The sequence below is a fragment of the Nilaparvata lugens genome, chromosome 9 (genome assembly GCF_014356525.2).
Source record: "Nilaparvata lugens isolate BPH chromosome 9, ASM1435652v1, whole genome shotgun sequence".
Lineage (NCBI taxonomy): Eukaryota > Metazoa > Arthropoda > Insecta > Hemiptera > Delphacidae > Nilaparvata > Nilaparvata lugens.
In genome coordinates this window covers 16,491,863-16,507,795 of record NC_052512.1, presented here as the reverse complement: position 1 = coordinate 16,507,795, position 15,933 = coordinate 16,491,863, and the positions used below count along the sequence as shown (strand labels likewise).

The window sequence follows — 15,933 nt, the reverse complement described above, 5'->3', positions numbered from 1 at the left end:
TCAGTGCGAAAACATGAAATCGCTGATTTGGTTGGTTGATGTATATGAATCTAGGATTCAATTTCTTTCTAATAATATAAATTTCAATATTGTAATTATCAGATTTAAAAAGAACAATGTTATAAACATGTTTTCCATCCATAACTCAATAATCAAAACTATGGAGCTCTGACTGCATCTGGTGAAAACAATAATTAACCGGATGAAGTGAGGTCTAAAATTAAAATCAACTGTTTTGCATTTCTCTGCATGTTTAAATTAATATTCATGTTTATATTATTTATATTCTGCATTTACGGCAAAACGCGGCAATAGATTCCGCCAGTCGTCATTATGTTATTGCCCTAAATTATTCTCCTCTAAGAATGAGGCTTACAGTTCAATGAGCAAGGAAAGTTGTGTGAGTGTACCACACCAGATTTTTTAAATTGCGCGTCAACGTATATACAAGGTTTTTGAAAATTTTGCATTTGAGGATGAGTGCATAAGAGCAACTGGGTGACACCATAAAGCATCGTTAACTTTTGATTGCTTTTTAAGGTACGCAGTTGAATGTATATTTCAACAGAGTTGAATGTGTTGTTCAAACTGAGGTGATAGCAACGCAACTAATCATCACACTTACCAACTGTATGATCTGGATGAAAAGAGCAGTGGACTTTGTTAATAAATTAATGAAACAACTAAGAGTGTTATTTCTGAATCCAACCCAATCACACATAACGTTTTAAATGATTGTTGTACATCCAAAATTGATCAGAAGTTGAATGCAAAACGATCATTGAATTTACTGGTAGCTAGATAGCTTAGGGAAAATTAATTAATATATGAATAATAGGAAAGGTCAATGCCAAATGAGAACAATAGGTTTATAATCATACAATAATATATTTCATACAAGAATATAAGATTGGTGCAAGATAAAAATTGAACATACAAAAGTTCTAGAAGTGCAAGTAAACATATTGTAAGCAAGATATGCCTTCACCAATTATGCAAGGGTGGGAAAATGAAAAAACAAGAAAAAGAGATCGTACAGGTTTTTCATATTAAAAACAAATCAATAAATTGTTTTATTACGAAATTAGAATTATAATTAGAATTTATTACGGTACGAAATAATAATCAGATGAATATTTCAGTGGCTACTCGCTGTGCTGATCTGTGGTCGTTCAGTTTATGATAATAAAACAATAGAAAAAAAAACAAAAAAATTACTATTTAAAATTATAGAACTTACTTCACCTCAACAAAAGTCCCTTGGCCTGCTCTTCAAGGTCCAGTTAAAACACTCCCGAATTTAAAATAAAAAAAAACTCTGCCAGTTGATGAATCAAAAACACCAGCTTTCCCTCCAAGATTCAAATCCTGAAAACACAATTATGTAGGTTTAAACTGCCCGGACTGCGACAGCCTATAATTGAATTCTCAAGACAGAATCCTTCAGGTAACCAATGCCTTAACTCAACAACTCACTTCACAAACGGTTCAAGTATACGGGCCACGAAAGAAAAATTCCAAATCTATTTATGTGGAAGACACATGCAGCCTTGATTCACAGACCAAAAGTCAACTCACTCTTGTTTGTATAGCATGGAGCTAAAACCCATAATATTGCCTTCACGGAACGTGATAAAACACACGTTTCATCTTTGTACATTGGAGATCTTCTCGCTTTATCAATTATATTTAATAATTAAATCCGCGACCAGATTTCCAATTCACAAAATGATATTTCAGAAATTGAATAGGTTTTGATGTCATGTATGACAATATACTGAGTCAAGAATGATTGACAATAATAATAATTCAATTGATGAAATTCAAATTTAATAAAATTGCGATGTTTTTTAAATGCGGGCAATCACCATATCAATGTGATGCTAAAATTTCTTAATACTTCTGAGATGTAGTTAAAAGTGAGCAAAATTTCAAATAAAATAGATGAGAACTATAGTATTGGAAAATATTAAAAAAGATTGAGTATGAACACCTTCTAATAAAATTTGATATGAGTGATGTTACAGGAATGCAATTTCAAGGAGAAATACAATACTGATAATACAATCTTGAAAGTGAGTTATAGTGCAGTTAATGGAAATAATTATTGGATCAAATCTAATTGTAAAACTTTCAATAATCTTCAAAATTGAATAACATGTAATATTTGAATATTGAGATACTAAAGATAATATGTAATATTTGAATATTGAGATAGGTACAAAGATAGATAAGCAAAGGTTACAAAAATTCTTGTGAGTCCAGATTGGAGAATAGACTCAAGAACAAATTGATTGAGGCTGTTATAATTGAATTGATTAACTAGAGTTTGTAAAAAAGGCTTGGAATTGCCAAACATTAACATTCATGATAAAAAGATTCTTACAAATCCAAACAAGAGAATGGAACTAAGAACCTGTTATAATTAAATTGATTGAATAGAGTTTGTAAAAGAGGCTTGAAAATGCTAAACGTTAACATTCATGATGAAAAGATTCTTACAAATCCAAACAAGAGAATGGAACTAAGAACAAAATAATAATTGAATTGATTAAATAGAGTTTGTAAAAAAGGCTTGAAAATGCTCAACGTTAACATCCATGATAAAAAGATTCTTACAAATCCAAACAAGAGAATGGAACTAAGAACAAAATAATTAAAGCTGATAATTGTAATCATAAGTCAAATTGTAATAGCTTTGACTAGAATGAAAGATAATTGAAAAGATTCACAAAAATTTGGTGTACAAAATACATGATAATTCAGGTTTGAACCAGTGAATGGCAATGGGAAAAAGGTTGCTAAATTTCAAAATGACACAATGTAATTGGCCTATGAATAAATGGTCAATAAAATCTGATTTTTAGGTTAATTATTTTGAAAATCGAAAACAGTAGGCAATACGTATATGTAAAAGAAAAGGTAAACTTAATACAAAATACTTGCTTAGCTCAATGTAAAGTTAGCAGCTTCAAAGTGCCAAGATATAGGACATGCCCAGGCCAGGACATGCCAATGGGAAACTGCAGCAGAGGCAGGACTACCAGAGGAGCAAATTAATGTTCTCACGAATTGAGAGAAACATGGAGTTGAGTGAGGATCCAAAATGATGAAGTCATTCCAAGGGACGAATAATGGCAACAATGTGACTATTTAGTGGTGACCAGCTATGACGCAGTAAAGTCACAATGCAACATAATGCAATAGTGAGACAATCTTATGTGAATAACTTGGAGCACAACTCAAATTTGTAAAAAGTGAGTTAGAATCGAAGAACGAATGTTTGAGAGATGCAATTTGATTGAAATTCATTGAAACCTGAGTCCAAAGTAACTTGGAAAAGACACTTAAGTAGACATGAAACATGTAGTTGCGATGCACTGAATCAAAAGTTATGAAAATTTAAGATTCTGAAGTTTAAAACTCATGATTGATTGATGACTTGAATGTAGACACTTCATAACATTTGAAAAGTGATCTGAAGATTGAAATTGAGTGCAGAAGATGGTTTCAAAACTTGAAAAATGCAGGGCTACATAATCCCTCGACGTGAAGCTAGTGAGAGCGAAGACAAAAGACGAAAAACCAAGTTCACGAGAGACGAAGTAGGGGGTAGAAGCAGTATTGTACCATGCAAAACCAAAAAAAACAAGCTTTAAAAGGGCTCCGTGAACTTGTAGTGCACAAGCCCGAAAAAATTTGAAAAAATTGACAATAAACTACGAATTTTGTGTCGGCAGAATATCCAAAAATTAAATTTTGTACAAGCACCGTTTTTTTTTACATGCATTTGAAGTCGCGGTCAAGGTCATTTTCCAATGCTAATTTCCCTATGCTGGAAGTGTGAACTTGTAGTGCACATGTCAGAAAAAAACCAAAAAAAAATGACAATAGACTACAAATTTTGTGTCGTCTGAATATGCAAAAATCGAATATTGTACAAGCACCGTTTTTTAATTAGACACTTTTGAAGATGGATTCGAGGTCATACATATATATCATTGATTATTTCCCTATGCTGGCTACCTGCCAGCTACGCTACCGCTCATGCAGGCAGTATATTATGCAGGCGTGATAATACAATTTGTATTACTTTGAATAAATAAAATAATGTATCCGAGTAGAAAAGATGATCTATTGAATCATCATCAACCACAAATGAAATATGCAAGCACAGTTTTCACGGGAAAATTTCAAAGTTCAAATTTTGTAATAGTGATACTATGGGAATTCTTGAATAATCAACCACAAAAGTCAAGTGCATGGCATTTCTTCTGTTATTTTGGACTGAATGCAATGTTGAACATATATAGTATAATTTCTGATTTTGAATGAATTTTGTACAAGCACAGATTTCACAGAAAAAATTCCAAAGTTTGATACCAGTTATAGGTATCCTCTTGGGAATTCTTGAATAATCAACCACAAAAGTCAAGTGAATGGCATTTCTCCTGTTATTCTAGACTGAATGCAATGTTGAACATATATAGAATCAATCTTGATCACGAATGAATTATGTACAAGCACAGTTCTCACAAAAAAAAATCAAAGTACAATATTTGTAATAGTGATACTATGAGGAATTGTTGGAAAATCAACCACAAAAGTCAAATGCATGGCATTTCTTCTGATAATCTAGACTGAATGCAATGTTAAATATTGAATCATAAATCACAAATATTGTTCATAAATATTGAATCATTCTTGTACACAAATGAATTCTCTATAAGCACAGTTTTTACAAGAAAAAATGTCATAGTTCTATATTAGTAATAGTGATACTATGGGGAATTCTTGAATAATCAACCACAAAAGTCAAGTGCATTTCATTTTACCTGTTATTATGGACTCAATGCATCGTTCAACATATATAGAATCATCCCTGATCAAGAATAAATTTTTTACAAGCACAGTTTCTACGAAAAAAATTTCAAAGTTCAATATCATCAGTAGTGGTACTCAGGGGAATAATTTATTCTTGAATAATCAACCACAAAAGTCAAGTGCATTGCATTTACCTGTTATTATGGATTGAATGCATTGTTCTTCATATATAGAATCACTAGCAGGGCACCCGTGCTCCACTACGGGAATTAAAAGATAAAATTATTTTTGTGAAACATGTATAATCTGAATCCTACCAAAATTGTTATAATCGTTTTTGAGATTAGGCCACAACTTGGCATGAGAATTATTGTGTCATATCATTCAAATAATTAATTGATGTGTTGGAAGTGCTCTGTAGAAGAATAGTCTAATTGCAGGGAATTTTGTAGGATATGGGGTGGGGCTTAAGAGTCGCCCTCAACTTTATTCATTGGGAATTGATATTTCTCGTTGACAGTTATCAGATAAGCAGTGATCATGTTATTTTTGCTCTGGCAATTGAAGATTAAATTCCAAATTAGGTTGATTCAGATGTTGATGACTCTGGTATCCATGGATCTCTTGCTTATTCTGGAATTTTTGGCATAGCCTGTTGCTTACTTTTCGTTTCACTCATCCAAAAGTGTAAAAGCAGCCAATGCACTGATTCTTTCTTCCATGGAAGTCCGTTCATACATAAGATTCCATTCATAATACTATAACATTTATTGTGGCTGATTCCACATGTCCTAAACTCTACAATCATAAATATTAAAGTGGGATTATTTTAATGTGAATTTGCATAAATCTGAATAGAGTTCATTCAATCGCTTTGATTTTTGACTACCATTATATGATTTCTTTCTTTGATCTTAGCTTGAAACCAAAAGCTTAAGGATGGCGATTGGATTTAAACTAAGATGTAACTCAATTTTATTTCTATCTAAATTGACAACTTTAGAATTTACTTATCAATATCAATAGGTTTGTCTTGTGTCATAATAACATCATGAAAGGAAATAGGAGCAGCTGATGGAATATTATGTTTTTCCGATTTAGTTTTTAGCTGATTTTGAAACATGAAAATATCAGGCCCAGTAGCACAAAAGCATGATCAATTTCAATCAGGATTAAATTCCATGAGAATTAATCAGAGCAGGTTTTTTTTGATAGAAGGCTTCTCTGATTGGTTCTCGTGGTACTTAGTCCGGATTATGAATTAACAGACAGTGCAACTTTCTCTCTCAAGGCTGCGTACAAACATAGAGCAACAGAGAAACCAATACAACAGAAGCTGAAGAAATTATTTTCATTTCTATCACCTCACAATGAACATTACATTCAACTACCATATTTTTGGAGAGATCGATTTTAAATTTCTTTTGCTATCATCCAGTCACTTTCTGAACCTATTCTTCCTGATGTTCCACAATACTGCAATGTTTTGAAATAAGGTCGCCAAATTTGGTAACTCAACTACAGCTATTATAATGATTTTTATTTGCTCACACTTTCTTACGTTTTCAACAGACTATGGACAACTTTTTTCTGACCAGCTGCTACTTGAGGGACCAATAATCTTTTCTCTTGGTAGTTCAACGAATTATTAGAGTTGAGATTTGTTCCAAAATAATGTTTTTCGTTGCAAGCACAATATATTGTCTCTATGGTCTCTATGAAGGTCGGCGTTCCTGATGAAATATGGAGCATTGACAGCATTTCGAAGAAACTTGTTTTGGAATCGTTGGATGATGCCAATATTGCTCTCTGCTGTACAGCCCCACAGTTGTGCACCATACAACCATACAGGCCTCAGAATTTGTCTGTATTGTAGGTTGATAAGCTTGAATTCCTTTCTATCAGCCAATACATTCTACTGTACTTGTAGTTGAGCTCATCCAACTTTTTCTTAACATAGTTTCTCCACCGAAGCTTGGCATCCAGAGTAATGGCAACATATATTATGCCTCGTTTGCATATGGTATCAAGTGGTTGTTGATTCTGACTGGTATGCAATCATGCGGTCTATTTGCGAAGGTCTATTTTCTCATTTTCACTCTAACATGAGCTGTTTGTGAGCATTATTAGATTGATTTGTTTTTCATGAGTCAAAGACACTGGGTACGGTACTGTCCAGGTACTTTCACAAAAATTTATTACTCGCTACGTTGAAAGCTTTTTCTATTTTACTAATTGATCATCTCAAAACAATATTACATGGATAATTGACAATATTATAAAGTGAACTCACAAACTGTAGGCTACCATACCTATTATAAGGTACCTATTATAGGTAAGTGTTAAAGCTGAGCAGTAGCTTGGTTTACAATATTATCACTAGTTTATAGGCTTACTTACAAATTCTCCTTGATATCATGAACTCTATAATAATAATAATAATAATAATAATAATAATAATAATAATAATAACAATAATAATAATAAAAGCCTTTATTGGTTCCCAACACTATACAATAATACAAAATAATATTATGTAGAAAGAATGAACATCTTTGCTAAACTGAAAATATTAAATAACATTACTGAATTAGCTAGCTTTTTTTCAAATAGTCCAAACTCCATTATTAGTATACAAGATTAAATAAAAAGAAAATGCAAAAATGTTCTTATCATTTTATTTGTGGAAACCAGGTCCTCTATTGGACATAGACCTCTCCCAGGTTCCTCCATCTATCTCTATCTTTTGCATACACTGCCCACCTATCCCCAGTCACTTTCACAATGTCGTCTTCCCATCTGAATCGCTGTCGTCCAATTTTCTTTCTCCTCCAGCTGGGCTTCCACAGAGTTAGACTCTTCGTCCACCTGCCATCCTCCAATCTAGCGACGTGACCTGCCCACTTCCACTTCACAGTCTTGATAGTCTTCAGTACATCGTCCAATTTTGTTATCGCCTTGATGGATGTATTCCTAACTCTATCTAGCCTCCTTACGTTCAGTATACTTCTTTCCATCGCCGTTTGAGTTCTTGCTATTTTCTGTAGTACTGCTTTCTTTAACGCCCAGGTTTGGGAGCCGTAAATAAGCGCGGGAAAAACACAAGTCTTTGATATCTGTGTCTTCTTAACAGTACTAATCTCCTTATTCTTGAGAATACTTTTCAATGACCAATATTTCCTCCATGCAATTGCACACCTACGTTTCACTTCTTTGTCGGTTCTGTCAGTGAAAGCAATCAGTTGTCCTAGATAAATAATCTCTCTTGACCAATTCAATGAACAGCCATCAAGTGTTATGTCTACTGTTTCCCTATTAGTCATGAGATGTGTTTTCCCTGGATTTATAATGAGCCCTGCTTTCTCACTTTCAGCAGCCAAGCTGGTTATCATGATTTTTAGTTCCAATGGAGACTTGGCGATGAGAACAATGTCATCCGCAAAACATAAATGATTTAGATACTGTCCTTGGATATTCAAACCATACCTATCCCACTTGAGACCACTAAAAATGTTTTGTAGAGCGGCATTGAAGAAAGACGGCGAGAGTGGGTCACCCTGTTTCACACCTTTCTGCACGCTGAAGATCTCCCTGGTAAATCTGATATTACTCGTGCTGTACTATTGTTATATACGTCCTTATGCGTCCTATACGTCCTATTATATTTAAGAAGGTTGCTGGAATCATTTCAAGTGACGTGAAGAGGAATGCATGTTTCAAACTATCAAATGCCTTTTTATAATCAATAAAGGCCAAGTAGACACCTATATTGAATTCCTCACATTTTTCTATGAGTTGACTAACTGCTTGAAGATGGTCAATTGTTGAGAATCCACTTCGAAATCCCGCCTGCTCGACTGGTTGACGCTCATTCATAATTGGTTGTATGCTACAATAGCATTTTCATGAAGAGTTTCCCGAAACAAGATGAAATGCTTATTGGTCGATAGTTGTTGATGTCGTATTGATCTCCTTTCTTGAACAGTAGAATTGTGTCTGATTTTTCCCACTGCTGAGGTACCGAATGTTCACTGAAAATTTTATCAAACAGACTGATTATTGTTTCTGAAGAGATCGAGTACAGTACTTTCAGCATCTCGTTTGTTATCCTATTGCCTCCTGCCATGGTATTGCTTTTCAAAGTACTTACAACTGTCTTCAGGTCACTTTCTTCAATTGTTGGTACTTCTTCCTGCAAATTAATCTGCTCCAATACAACAGCGCTCTCAGATGTGTCCCGATAAAGCTCTCTGAAGAATTCAGTAGCATTTTCATAAATACCTTTCCTATTCCTTACAATCCTGCCATGTCTATCTTTGACTCCAACTTTCCATTCTTTACCGTCAAACAATTGTTTTCTCAATTCCTTTGTTGATCCACTGGTGTCCAATACATTTTTTATAATTCTGTCTTCAAATGTCCTAATATCCTTTCTAATATGGTATCTTGCTAATTTGCAAAGCGCATTAAACTCAATTCGTTCATGGAAACTTTTGTTCTTTTTCTTCTTAATTTCTTCTCTTTCAACAATCAATTCTTTAGTTTCAGTGGTTATTTTCCTCATCTTTGTACTTATTATAGGTTCAAAAGCATTTTTTATGATGCTTTCCAATCTATTGTAGCTCTCTTGCAGACATACACCTCTTTGTTCACGCCAATTCTGCAATTCTAATTCAAATTGTCCTTGTTCATTTGCTTTGAAAATATTCCTTACTACTTCTTCATTCCATTCTCTTTTTGGCCTCCTTTAGGGGCAATCTTTTGTCAGTTCAATTGATATGAGTCTGTGATCTGTATAAAATTTCAGACTCCCTGAAACCTCAAACTGCTTCACAATTCCATTGTACCTAGTCAGCACATAATCTATTTCATTTTCAAACAATTGATTTGGTGAAATCCAAGTCCACTTCTTACCAGCTCGTTTCTTGAAGAATGTATTAACTATTCTTAATCCTTGCTCTTGACAGAAATCCACCAGTCTTTGTCCAGCTTTGTTCCTTGTCCCATAGCCATATTTCCCTACTGTAAGCCTCTCACCCTCTTCCTGCTTTCCCACCTGACTGTTGAAGTCACCAATAATCAAAGTTTTATGTTTCCAATTGTTTCTTTCCCTGCTTAGAGCTGCGGTGAGTGAATTGTAAAATGATTCGTGCTCAGCTTCCTCAGCCATTGAAGTAGGAGCATAAAATTGGTAAATATGTAACAGTTTTCCCTGAGTTTTCAACTTCAGCAATGCTATTCTTTCGGATATACCTTTGAACTCTACGATTTTCGTCTTCAACTCCTTTCTAACAAGGAATCCAACCTGGTGTTTCACCAAAATGGTAGAAAATGAATCCACTGCTCCTTTCAATTATTTTTTTGGAGTGTCTCCTTACTTCTGCTATACCAAGAATATCAATGCTAGATTCCTTCAATGCTTCCTCTAGTTCGATGAGTCGATCTTCTGTCTTGAGTGTTCTTACATTGAGTGTGCCTATAATTAAACCTGGGAGGTTTTGTTCTTGATTCCCCTTGATGACCAGTCGTTCTGGGGAATAACATGAACTCTATAATGAATATTAATATCGTCTTAGAAAATACCGATCCTAGTGGCTTAGAAGACTCACTATTACAATACACTTGTAACAGCGAGTCTTCAAAGCTTGAGCAAGCTTCAGTAGTATAGCCTAGGCCTATATCTTTTTCTCATCCAAAATAGGACTGATATGAATAATTTACTGGCCTACTCTGGTATTGATAATTTTTACATCTAATAATAATCCATGCAGTAATAGTGAGTAGACTATTGATTATGATTGATAGAGACTTTTTTCTGAAGACTGCACCTTTCCAAAACTAATAATGTTGAGGCACAGAGTTGAAGGACTACAGTTGGACTAGTTTTGTATGGTACCGGGTTTTGTATAATTTTATACAAATCATTTCATTTGGTTCTGAACAATACGTTCATTTTTTGAATGTATCCTTGTTAGAAAAATATTCTCATCAATTTTATAAGCCACTTCAGTCCTTCAGTGATGTCAATATAAATTCTGTCCAAAACCATACAACATAGCGTACGGATGTAATTTGAATTTGGCTCCTTCTTCTGTGACTCAAAATGGCAACTGTGCGTACCTGGTATTTATAGTTCCCTAGTGCTGACGTTACCATCAACCACCTGTCATGCACTGTGGCTTTGTTTATGGAGGTAGTGTTTCAACTCAGTAAGCTTTTGATGATAGTAGCATAGTTGTTTACAACAAATTATTAGCATTCTTGCTACAACAACCCAAACAGCCATTAGTCGTTCACACACCAATATGTTCGCAGACATGACATGATAGGACGGAATTTACTCTGATGGACAGTATAGGTTTAAATCTTCGCGACGTCCACTGTTCACAGAACTACTAGTTAAGTAAGCTATATTCCGTCTATTTTTTTTCCAATTGGTTTCCAATGCCTAAAAGCTGACTCGCACACAACAGTGACAGTGAGAAGTAAACAGTGAAAATATAATTTCTAAATGTCGGTTGCACAAAAGATGGTTAAATTTTAACCGATATTAGTTTCACGAGAACCAATCAGAGAAGGCCTTATTGATGGGACAGCATCTCTAATTGGTTCTCGTGGAATTAATCACGGTTAAAATTCAACCGGATTTTGTGCAACCAGCACAGACTAATGAATTTTCATTACAGTATTTTCAGCACAGAGTTTAAGACTAAATGGTGTTTTCCATAGGCTACTCACATCGGGGATGAGATATTTTGATATTTGCAGTTATAAACCTTCTCGAAAATTGTCTACTGGTCATCCCTAAAGTGAGGTCCACGTTATAATGGCATGTGCTTGTTTAGTAATGATATTGCTATCCTTGTATATCATTCAAGAAAGCAGATAGCGCTATCTTTCTCTCGCTTTGATCTGTTGCCAGATCATCTCTTAACAATGTAGAATTGATAATTAATTAACAAAATATTTCATCTTAATTATGAAAATTCATTATGAAATTAATGAAAAATATATAATTTCTTGCTTAAAAAATATAATTGATTATTTTGAACGAGAATGAACAGCTAATAATACATCAATAACCCTGTATCAGCTACCGGCTATAGAAGACATTGGACAAGACAGATGATCGGCAACGTTGCTCTCCCATCTTTTTTCACTGCCATTATAACTTGGAATTCAGTATAGAGTGTACTATAGTAAGATCCACGTTATAATGACAGTGGATAAAGATAGAAAAATAGCGATGCCGATTCTCTGAATTAATTATATTTTTACACTGTTATATTTCTACAAAACATAATTGGCATCGTTGTGGACCTAGAAATGGATAGTATCACCGGCTTTGTCGAATGATAGACAAGGATATCAAAACCAAAGTTGATCAAATACTGTCATTATAACGTGGACCTCACTATAGAGATTGATGATGGTGTGACTTAAAAAAAATCCAGGGTAAACCAGCCTGGTAATCCCAACCGTTGGGACACCAAAATTCAAACAGCTATAACTTGGACAAAAATAAAAAAATCCACATTTTTAAATTTTATACTTATATATCGTATTCGCTTACACTTTCATCCTTGAGGATGGCAACTGCATTGATCGTCAATTGATTTTTTTATTGCAAAAACAATTTTTTGAGAAGTATCCCAACCTGGGCTTAAGACCGGCCCACGATGGGACATCCCTTGCCTAGGTTGAGATATTGAATTAAAAATAAGCAATTCATTATTTTTGTTAATTTATAACATTTCATTATAATTATTGATAGTATATAATTATATACATGATTTGACATTTTTTTAGTAAAAACTATGACCAAAAGTCATTTGCACAAAGTGTGTTTGAAATGGCTACCTCTGAAACTACATTACAGGCTTTATTCATTTATATCATATTTATTTATAATTTATTTTATTGATATGTAGCCTACATTGAGTGAAATAAGATTCAGAAACAATGCTCATTGTTATAATATGAGCATATATCATGATTGCAGTGTCCCAATGTGGACTGTCCCAATGTGGGAAGATGGTCAAGGCTTTGTTTTAGACAGAATAACTGGATCAAAAATAAGAGTATAATAATGTTCTATATGTCAAAATATTCATAAAATAATACAGAATGTATATTAGCTGTGAGACTCTCCTTAAATGGTAAATGTTTAAAGTAAAAATTAAAATTCCTTTTCTCAAAAAAAACTTTGTGGTTACAAAAACATGTTTTTAATTTTTTCTTAATAATGACTGGTGCTACATCTGAAATCATTATGTCTGTAATTTTGAGGCTATAAACAGCTGATAAAACATCGCAGTTGTTGCCAACCTAACACTCACTAATTTCCCACAACTTGAAGTGTCCCAACGTGGGCTGGTTTACCCTATCACTAATGGCTTTCTTATTATATCAAGTCGTTTTTCCAATAATTATTATTATTATTATTGAGTAATCTGTTTCCTCTATATTGTTTACAGACGTGAAGAGCTATCTAGTGCAGCGTTTTTTCAATAATAATTAATTATCCAGTAGTGGGATATTCAACAACCAATCATTATTAATTATTCATGCCATCAAATAATTTTATTCACTTGTGTTTTTTGCTATAAGATAGATTGAATCACCTGTGGCATGGATACGTTTTGAAAGTAGAGTAGTATAAATAGTAATTATTTATTAATTTGCTGTTGTAGCTCATAGGCGCCGACTCCATGAGGCCCGAGGGGCTCGAGCACCCCCAAAAATTCAGTTAAATTTGTCGAGAAGGATAATTTCATTGTGCTTGTAAGTTTAAAGCATTCCGTGATACAGTACTTGAAACTCTTTAAACCGTACTAAACCAATACTCTCAACAAAATGTCTTACTGTGTTATTCTTTTACAAACTTTATACGTTCTTTTTAGGTCTTATAAATTCAAAATTTGTCTATTATTTAGGGACATTGGTCAACCAATTAATAGGTAGATGGGTTGAATAAATTAATTTATTTATATGGGCTGAATACAGTCATTTATTCTTCATACTCTCTGTATTTTTAATAAATAGACATAGGGCTTTTATTCTTCCAAAAATTTGACTTCTTGAAAAATAATAATATTTTATACCACAGTCTTCATGTGATTTTTAGTTTAATAGGCTATAGTGACTAAAAGAGTAAAATGTGATTTTTTTGTGTGCCTATGTTCTATGTACTGCTTTGTTAAATAACGCATTTCTAGGTCAAATTCAATTTTTTTCCGGGGAAGGAAACCCGGACCCACCAATTAGAGCCCCCCAATAATTTTGACAAGTCAGCGCCTATGTTGTAGTTCTAGTTGAGTTTGATTTGCTTTGATTTTATTCAATTTGATTTGATTTTATTCGATTTTATTCAATTTGATTTGATTTTATTCGATTTGATTTTATTCGATTTTATTTGATTTTATTCAATTTGATTTGATTTTATTCAATTTGATTGATTTTATTCGATTTGATTGATTTTATTCAATTAGATTTGATTTTATTCGATTTGATTTGATTTTATTCAATTTGATTTGATTTTATTCGATTTGATTTGATTTTATTCAATTTGATTTGATTTTATTCGATTTGATTTGATTTTATTCAATTTGATTTGATTTTATTCGATTTGATTTGATTTTATTCGATTTGATTTGATTTTATTCAATTTGATTTGATTTTATTCGATTTGATTTGATTTTATTCAATTTGATTTGATTTTATTCGATTTGATTTGATTTTATTCAATTTGATTTGATTTTATTCGATTTGATTGATTTTATTCGATTTTATTTGATTTTATTCAATTTGATTTGATTTTATTCGATTTGATTTGATTTTATTCAATTTGATTTGATTTAATTCCATTTGATTTGATTTTATTCAATTTGATGTGATTTTATTCGATTTGATTTGATTTTATTCGATTTGATTTGATTTGATTAGTGAAAGGGACTGTCTAAGACCCTGCAATATTCAGTGGAAGTTAAAACAATAAAAATCTGACAGGAGATTATATAATTATATAATTATAATAATCAATAATTATTATATTCAATTTGAAATGGATAAGGGATATTGTATTCCACATGGAAGAGAAGTTTAGCCAAATCTCCTGTCGGATTTTTATTGTTTAACTTTTTATTGTAGAACTAGATAAATCTCAAGATTAGGACATCACAATGTATTTATTGGTCAATCAAAGTCTCAAATTAATAATATTTGGTTGAAAATCGAATTGAGTTTCAATAGAAACAATTGAATTGTTGAAAAAGCATAATAATTATTTTAATAATTATTATATTCAATTTGAAATCGATAAGGGATGTTATATATTGTATTCCACATGGAAGAGAAGTTTAGCCAAATCTCCTGTCAGATATTTATTGCTTAACTTCCACTGAATGACTTGCTTTTTCAACAATTCAATTGTTTCTATTGAAACTCAATTCAATTTTCAACCAAATATTATTAATTTGAGACTTTGATTGACCAATAAATACATTGTGATGTCCTAATCTTGAGATTTATTCAGTTCTCATTTGGATGTACTTGAAAGAAGTCTTAGTTTCATCACTTAGTTTTATGTATTATTATTGTTCTGTTTTCCTAGAAGAGTAATTTTGTTCTGGAATAAATGATTGTGAAATAATTTATTCTCAATTATTTCTATCCTAGTTGTTTGAGTATAAATCTATATAAATGGAATCTATAGTGAGGTCCACGTTATAATGACAGTGTTTGATTAGAGATAGTATTGCTATCCTTGTCTAATATTCATAAAAGCGGATAGTGCTCTCTTTCTTGCTTTGCTCTGTTGGCAGATAGTCTTTTAAAAATTTAGAATTAATAATTAATTAACAAAATATTTCATCTTAGTTATGAAAATTCATTATGAAATTATTGCTTAATAAAATATAATTGATAATTTTAAATTAGAATGAACCGTTAATTACATCAGTAAACCTGTATCAGCTACCGTATATAAAATGCATTGACAAGACAGAGGATCGGTAACGTAGATCTCCTATCTTTAACCACTGTCATTATAACGTGGACCTCACTATAAAACCTTCTTTCGGCAATAGACTTATCTGTTTCAAAACTAAA

At 32.6% G+C, this 15,933-nt stretch overlaps 1 protein-coding gene across 5 annotated transcripts in view; it reads left to right on the top strand.

The window, feature by feature from the left end:
- The window catches only part of LOC111057722, a 104,315-nt gene extending 88,840 nt beyond the window's left edge, over positions 1 to 15,475 (top strand). For all 5 annotated transcript variants that reach the window (XM_039435561.1, XM_039435560.1, XM_039435558.1 and 2 more), the window contains one exon: positions 13,302 to 15,475. In XM_039435561.1, the coding sequence (XP_039291495.1) occupies positions 13,302 to 13,338 (37 nt within the window). In that variant the 3' untranslated portion in view covers positions 13,339 to 15,475. The remainder of the gene's footprint in view (positions 1 to 13,301) is intronic.
- The last annotated feature ends 458 nt before the right edge of the window (positions 15,476 to 15,933 follow it).